An 8,487-nucleotide genomic window follows, 5' to 3' on the forward strand; every position below is an offset into this window, starting at 1 on the left:
GAAAAAGTCAGAAGTTTGAGAAAAAGTCAGGATTTTGGGTTATGGTTCAAATTTTCAGGCAAATTCAGAATTTTGAGATTTTGAGAAAAAGTCAGTATTTTGTTAATGACAGGATGTATGATTACCTAGAAGAACCGGTATTCCTCCATCTTGTGACTGTGTAACTCCCTCTCTTGGATATCAGCATGTGAAGGACACTGTTCAGGAACTAGTTGATGCTCTGTATGTGATGACTCCTTCCATTCTGGAGAGGATCACAGATACATGGATCCTGATTATATCAAGCCGGTGGCGAGCGATATTTTTCTAACACACACATGCGATACAAAATACAGAACAATGCACAACACAGACACAGTCTTTCATGGGGGAGAGTGTTAAAAATCTCCCTATACCAAATGGTAACATTACACAAAATACACTTCCGAGCAATTACGAGGAGTTTCTCAAGGAGTTTGTAATGTGTTGCAGGGCGAGACAGCGCGGTAATAATTAAACTAGTATGTTGAAAACTAGTATGTTCAAAATGAATTAAAGTGTTTCTGTCTCAGTCCTCTGGTCAGTGAGGCTCTCCCAGGTGTTGCTGAACACTTTGAGACTCTCCTCCGACTCTCAACTTCTCGTCGCTCCGCTCTGGAAGACCAGCTCCGCCTCTACGTGTTCGAGAGAGAAGCCAAAGAACTACAAACATGGCTGACATCCAAGAAGACGGTGGTGGAGTCCAAAGACTGCGGACAAGATCTGGAGGACGTGGAGGTGAGTCTCACGTACAATTAGAAGTGCTAACTAAACTTATTTACTCAAGTAAAAGTAAAGAAGTATGGGCTTTGAAATGTCCTTAAAGGTGGGGTAGGTAATTCACTTCAGAAACACTTGTTGTTATATTCCATGGAATACTCTTAACATCCAGATAGCAATGAATACATGAAATGCTTTGACAATTTCCGTTAGCAGGTAATTACCGGACTAGGACCGGATATGCTGATGATTACAACTCAGTTCATGGGAGTCATTTTTATATTGCTTCAGTTTAAAATCGTAACAGATCGAAAAATTCAGATTCATTTTTCAATAAATGATTACAAACAACAAACAACATAATTATTACATTCAAAGAAACTACTTGTAGTAGATGAAGTCAATTATTCAAACGTTTAAATTAACTTTGAATAATAACACGGGAGAAACGGATCCTCTCTTTTCCTCTCTCCCTCCCTCTCTCTCCTGACAGCCCGTCAGTTTCTCATGCAGCGCGCTAAACAGTGGGCGGGGCTTCAGGTGATTATGCAGCAGCTGATCTGATCTCTCTCTCGCGTCCGGTTACACTTCACTCGGGTTTATGTCCATATCGATCAGATCCAGCTCTCCTGATCGGCCTTTATAGAGAGCGCCGATCAAACTATTAAGAGTGAATATCGGCCGATAATGATCGGCGGACAATCGATCGGAGCATCGGACATTTTGACCGGCAGGTTTTGAATTTACCGGTTTTTATTAAATTTTACCAGCTAAAAACCGGTTATTACCGGCTAACGGAAACCCTGACACACACACACACACACACACACACACACACACACACACACACACACACACACACACACACACACACACACACACACACACACACACACACACACACACACACACACACACACTTTGTATCGTATTATTGTATGAGAGGTTCCAGGTTGAATTGAGGCGAATATTTGTAATGTCAGAGGTTGTTATGTTTAATATTCATGAGAATATTTGTCATTGTTCAAATGATAATAAACATTTGCATAAAGCATATTTGTCCACTCATATGTTGATAAGAGTATTAAAAACTTGAAAAATATTCCTCTAAGCTAAGGTACATTTAGAACAGATAACGATTAATCGCGATTAAATATTTTAACAGCCCTAAAAAAAATATCATCTCTGGAAGCCGTGGTTCTGTAAAAAGCACGACCAATCATCTGAGCCGGCTAAAGTAACTGGATGTCCTACCTGCCTGTCAGCCTTCCATCTGTGCACAAACTTATCTCGTGCCCTCATTGGTCATGTGCGTTGGAGGAGGGGCTCTGTGAGGAAGTCTGAAGGAAGGGGCAGATTTTTTTCGGCTGCTTATTTTCAAATTCTAGCGCACTCGAGCTGGTTTCTCCATTCTTACCTTTAAGTTGCTGAGTACCCATAACTAGCAGCTGTTTTAAAGAGTACCTGACCTCCCTTTATATTAGTTACATGTTAGAGTTAGTTGTTAAACTTACATACTCAATATTGTGGGCAATCCCCACAGGAGCTATTTGGGGTGAAGTGTCTCAGGGACACAACGACATGGTGACTGCAGTGGGGTTTGAACCTGATCCAAACACCAAGGCTCTATCCACTGCGCCACACGCCTCATTATTGTATGAATAGAACAATAATGTCATTGTTAGCTAATGAATGATTCCATGCTGAACAACAAACTAAATGAATGGGGGGTAATATCTGCGAGGGCTTGACAAATAAATCTCATTGTTTCCGTCATGTTCAAAAGAGGCAAGAAGAAGCTTAAAACTGTTCTGCTCCCCCTCTAGCGTTCATTGCTCATGAAAATAAAAGATTAGGTCATCGGCATCCGTGATATTTGATCCATTGTTTTAAACTCTCTTCTCCTCCCTCGTCCTGCAGGTGCTTCAGAAGAAGTTGGAGGTTCTGGTGTCGGAGACGTCGGGTCTGGGTCGGACTCGGCTGACCTCGGTGCAGCAGCTGAGTCGAGGCCTTCAGACGGACAGCTCGGCCCGGAGGAGAGACGACGCCCTCAGCGATCTGTGGGAGGAGCTTAACAGCAGCATCAGGGCCAGAGAGCAGGTAGGAAACATCTCAGAGCTCACAAACATCTGATACCTGTGGGAGGAAAGAGGGGGCAACAGTGCGTACTTATACAGCATGCTGTTATGCCACATGTATTGTTGACATTCATGTTTAGTGTTTACGCTGTGGTTAAATGTTACCCGTCTTGATGTGGACAATGCTCGTGGCCAAAAGTACAATAAGAGTTTAGCATGTAAGGGCGGTAACTAAAGATGTCCCGATCCGATCACGTGATCGGGGATCGGAGCCGATCACGTGATTTTCAAAAGATCGGAATCGGGAGAAAAAAATCGGGGATCGGGATTTAAAAAAAAAAAATTATAAATACTTTTTTTAAAATGTTGTATTCAATGTTACAAAACAAAAATGACCATGTTCAAGTCTTAAAGTCATCCTGAGGCCTTAGTTTTGGTTTCAAATTACACAACATCATGTATGTGTTGCTTCTTTGGGGCTTGTTTTCATAGACCTGGTTATTTCTCTCAAATCTGGCAACAGAGTGGGCGCAGTGTCTAATTGTAGCAGTAAGCTAACGAGTACTGAAAGCTTTATTTAGTTTTGATCCAATGCTGCACAACTGAACTGATCCAATGCTGCTGTGAAAGAAAGAAGCTATATCCATGTTGGATAGAATATCCAATTTAAATAAAAAAATAACCTTAAGGGACAACTTCAATGTTTTTTTTCCTCTTAATGCATTGCATAAAGATCGGATCGGGAAAAATCGGTATCGGCAAATTGTCAAAATCAAATGATCGGAATCGGATCGGGAGCAAAAAAAGGTGATCGGGACATCCCTAGCGGTAACACGAGCAATTTGTCTAAACATTTAGCCAAGTGCACCACATTGACACGGAAATGCACCGGGTTCGACTGTCTCATCCACGAGTAACGTTTCCACGTCAGGTATGTTATGTATACCTTAATCTTCCTCCAGAAGAACCGATAGGCCTTTTGTAGCAAACCTGTCTGCCCCACCTGTGTTGCTCTACCACTGTAAGTTTGCAGTAAATACTGTAAGTTCACATTATTTACAATTTGTTTAATGAATTGACTTTTTTCTTTTCTTCAAAAGAACCGATAATCGATAAAAGTAGTAGGACCGTTAAAAGCTTAACGATACCCATCCCTAGTTATAACGCTTGTCAGAATCAGAAACAGGTTTATCACCAGGTAGGTTGACGTGTACGAGGAATTTGACTTGCTGTCATGGTGCATACATAAAAGTAAAAAATTTTTTTTAAAACACAGATAGAGAACTATTTTATTTACATAAAAAACAAATATATATATATAGTCAAATAAAATATAGCAGTATTGTGCGGAATGCTTTGGCAATACTATGTTTAAAATGTGGTCATGCCAATAAAGCCCCTTTTGTATTGTATTGTTAGACCCTCCAGAAAAACGCGGGCAAAAATCCTTGATTATTTGATTCAACATGCAGAGTCTTTATGTGATTTTATGCGGTGAAATTGCGGGAAGTTGCGAAAAAGAATAGATTATTTTAAATATTGGGCTGTCTTATTTATTCTCTCTCACACACAACCTGCCACTAACGTTAAACCGCTTTACTATTCAATTAAACACATTCAATGTTTATTTATTGTAAAAGCAATTGGGCTATTTTAATCTCACACACACACACACACACACACACACACACACACACACACACACACACACACACACACACACACACACACACACACACACACACACACACACACACACACACACACACACACCTCCGCCTCATTCTGTTTTCGTTTACTCGTTCGTTATCTGCAGCTTCAATCTTGGAGGCTACTCACTTCGTTTCTTGTAGCCCTCTAAAGGGTTTTGGAGGTTGATCCCTCGGTGAAGTGAGTTGTTTGGCTTTCTTGTCCGCAGCAGCAGAAAGCATTTTGAATGTTTGAATGAATCAAAGTGGGTCGTCACTGTCGACTTTCTCTTATGCTCCAACACACAGTTGCACGGGGTGCAGAATAGTTTCCCCACACTTTTGTGAAAGACATCGGGGTGCTGCTTTGCCCGGTCTTTAGCAGAAATGTTCGTGGGTAAATGAGATGGATCAGATTTGTTCATCTTGGTGTTTTCTCTCTCGCGTGAGTTCCACACGTTCACTCTACGGTGTTGTTTACCTTCTGTGATGCGCGAGCTGATGACGTCGCGTCTTCATCATCATCACTACTACTTTGTGTGAAAAAATGCGGGGATTAAGCCCCCTTTTAAAAATCTGCGCCATTTTGCTGACTATGCGGTAAATTATGCGATCCCATAATCGCGTTTTTCTGGAGGGTCTATATTGTATTGTGTTTTATTGTATTGTGTCCCGTGTCCTCCAGAGTCTGCAGGCAGCGCGGGAAGTTCATCAGTTTAATCACGACGTGGACGAGCTGAAGGGCTGGATGGCGGAGAAAGAGGCGGTGCTGGAGGCGGAGGATCAGGAGCACGACCTGCACTCCATCCAGACTCTGCTGAGGCAGCACGAGGCGCTGGAGGTGAGAAAGATTTTTCTGTTGATGTTTACATAAAGTACCAACTCTTCTGATTAGTTGTGGGAAAGTTTGACGTGTCCTTCACATTATGCTGCATCGGTAAGAGATGAATATTGCTTTTAGAGCCATAAATACGTGTGTGTTTTTTATAGTTATATTTGGTTTGACCAGTGGTGGAATATTGATTGGAATAACATTTGACTTTAGTAAAACACCACACTGGTGTAGTAATACTCAGTAAAAAGTCAATGTTTTGCATTCAAATTGCATCTGAAGTAAAAGTACTAAAGTATTTGCAATGCCACATACCAAAGGCAAGTACAAATTATACAGAGACCTTTTTCAAATAGTACATTATTACATTTTAGTTAGTAAAGATTTAGTTTAATTTGATATACTGCTGGAAATGTCCCGATGAGGATTAATGCAGTTTTTCTTATCCATCCATTTTGTATCTGTAGAGTTCAATAAATGTAGTTCAGCAAAAAGAACAATATTTGCATCTGAAATTAACCGTAAGAAAAGTTTGAACTAGCAGAAAATGGAAAACGCTGTTACCAGATTTGCGTAATAGTTTGTCTAGCTGTACTGTAAGTACGATTATAAATCTTGTTGGTGTATTTTTTACTCTTAACGACATCAGTTAACCTGGTTGTTGATGTTGTTGTTGTTTGTGCCATCAGAGGGACCTGGCTTTGATCTCAGAGGAGGTGAAGAAGAGTGAAGACGAAGGTCGAGCTCTGAGCCGCCGGCAGCCTCCGGTCCGATCCGCGGTGACTCAGAGGCTGGAGGAACTGGAGGTGTTCTGGAGAAACGTCCAGGAGAAAGCCTCCCAACGCAGAGCCAGGCTGGGCCAGGCCGAAGACGTTCAGAAATACTTATCCCTCTGCAGCGAGCTCATGTAGGTCCATTCAAAATGACAGTTGTTAGCTCATGTAGGTCCATTCAAAATGACAGTTGTTAGTTCGTGTAGGTCCATTCAAAATGAGAGTTGTTAGCTCGTGTAGGTCCATTCAAAATGACAGTTGTTAGCTCATGTAGGTCCATTCAAAATGAAAGTTGTTAGTTCATGTAGGTCCATTCAAAATGACAGTTGTTAGCTCGTGTAGGTCCATTCAAAATGAAAGTTGTTAGTTCGTGTAGGTCCATTCAAAATGAGAGTTGTTAGTTCATGTAGGTCCATTCAAAATGACAGTTGTTAGTTCATGTAGGTCCATTCAAAATGAAAGTTGTTAGTTCATGTAGGTCCATTCAAAATGAAAGTTGTTAGCTCATGTAGGTCCATTCAAAATGAAAGTTGTTAGCTCATGTAGGTCCATTCAAAATGACAGTTGTTAGTTCATGTAGGCCCATTCAAAATGAAAGTTGTTAGTTCGTGTAGGTCCATTCAAAATGACAGTTGTTAGCTCGTGTAGGTCCATTCAAAATGAAAGTTGTTAGCTCGTGTAGGTCCATTCAAAATGAAAGTTGTTAGCTCATGTAGGTCCATTCAAAATGACAGTTGTTAGTTCGTGTAGGTCCATTCAAAATGACAGTTGTTAGTTCATGTAGGTCCATTCAAAATGACAGTTGTTAGTTCGTGTAGGTCCATTCAAAATGACAGTTGTTAGTTCATGTAGGTCCATTCAAAATGAGAGTTGTTAGTTCATGTAGGTCCATTCAAAATGAAAGTTGTTAGTTCATGTAGGTCCATTCAAAATGAAAGTTGTTAGTTCATGTAGGTCCATTCAAAATGACAGTTGTTAGTTCGTGTAGGTCCATTCAAAATGACAGTTGTTAGTTCATGTAGGTCCATTCAAAATGAAAGTTGTTAGTTCATGTAGGTCCATTCAAAATGACAGTTGTTAGTTCATGTAGGTCCATTCAAAATGAAAGTTGTTAGTTCGTGTAGGTCCATTCAAAATGACAGTTGTTAGTTCGTGTAGGTCCATTCAAAATGAGAGTTGTTAGTTCATGTAGGTCCATTCAAAATGACAGTTGTTAGTTCATGTAGGTCCATTCAAAATGACAGTTGTTAGTTCGTGTAGGTCCATTCAAAATGACAGTTGTTAGTTCGTGTAGGTCCATTCAAAATGACAGTTGTTAGTTCATGTAGGTCCATTCAAAATGACAGTTGTTAGTTTATGTAGGTCCATTCAAAATGACAGTTGTTAGTTCGTGTAGGTCCATTCAAAATGACAGTTGTTAGTTCATGTAGGTCCATTCAAAATGACAGTTGTTAGTTCATGTAGGTCCATTCAAAATGACAGTTGTTAGTTCATGTAGGTCCATTCAAAATGAGAGTTGTTAGTTCATGTAGGTCCATTCAAAATGACAGTTGTTAGTTCATGTAGGTCCATTCAAAATGACAGTTGTTAGTTCATGTAGGTCCATTCAAAATGACAGTTGTTAGTTCATGTAGGTCCATTCAAAATGAAAGTTGTTAGTTCATGTAGGTCCATTCAAAATGACAGTTGTTAGTTCATGTAGGTCCATTCAAAATGACAGTTGTTAGTTCATGTAGGTCCATTCAAAATGACAGTTGTTAGTTCATGTAGGTCCATTCAAAATGACAGTTGTTAGTTCATGTAGGTCCATTCAAAATGACAGTTGTTAGTTCGTGTAGGTCCATTCAAAATGACAGTTGTTAGTTCATGTAGGTCCATTCAAAATGACAGTTGTTAGTTCATGTAGGTCCATTCAAAATGACAGTTGTTAGTTCATGTAGGTCCATTCAAAATGAAAGTTGTTAGTTCATGTAGGTCCATTCAAAATGACAGTTGTTAGTTCATGTAGGTCCATTCAAAATGACAGTTGTTAGTTCATGTAGGTCCATTCAAAATGAAAGTTGTTAGTTCATGTAGGTCCATTCAAAATGACAGTTGTTAGTTCATGTAGGTCCATTCAAAATGACAGTTGTTAGTTCATGTAGGTCCATTCAAAATGACAGTTGTTAGTTCATGTAGGTCCATTCAAAATGAAAGTTGTTAGCTCATGTAGGTCCATTCAAAATGAAAGTTGTTAGCTCGTATGTACCCAAGTTCCCATCAGCAGAAACACGTGGGTTTGCTATCCTGGCTCCAAAATGGTGGAATGAGCTCCCCATTGAAATCAGGACAGCAGAAAGCTTACACATCTTCTTCAGACTGAAAACTCATCTCTTTGG

At 40.1% G+C, this 8,487-nt stretch overlaps 1 protein-coding gene across 1 annotated transcript in view; it reads left to right on the plus strand.

Moving 5' to 3' along the window:
- sptbn5 (spectrin, beta, non-erythrocytic 5) overlaps window positions 1–6,247 on the plus strand; it is a gene marked incomplete at its 3' end in the record, with an annotated part of 89,304 nt that extends 83,057 nt beyond the window's left edge. Inside the window, exons 63-66 of the mRNA XM_079692876.1 lie at window positions 552–756; window positions 2,659–2,838; window positions 5,190–5,345; window positions 6,026–6,247. Of these exons, the coding sequence (XP_079549002.1) occupies window positions 552–756; window positions 2,659–2,838; window positions 5,190–5,345; window positions 6,026–6,247 (763 nt within the window). The remainder of the gene's footprint in view (window positions 1–551; window positions 757–2,658; window positions 2,839–5,189; window positions 5,346–6,025) is intronic.
- Between the last annotated feature and the right edge of the window lie 2,240 nt (window positions 6,248–8,487).

This window comes from Notothenia rossii (genome assembly GCF_949606895.1).
Source record: "Notothenia rossii genome assembly, chromosome: 7".
In the NCBI taxonomy this organism is placed as follows: Eukaryota; Metazoa; Chordata; class Actinopteri; order Perciformes; family Nototheniidae; genus Notothenia; species Notothenia rossii.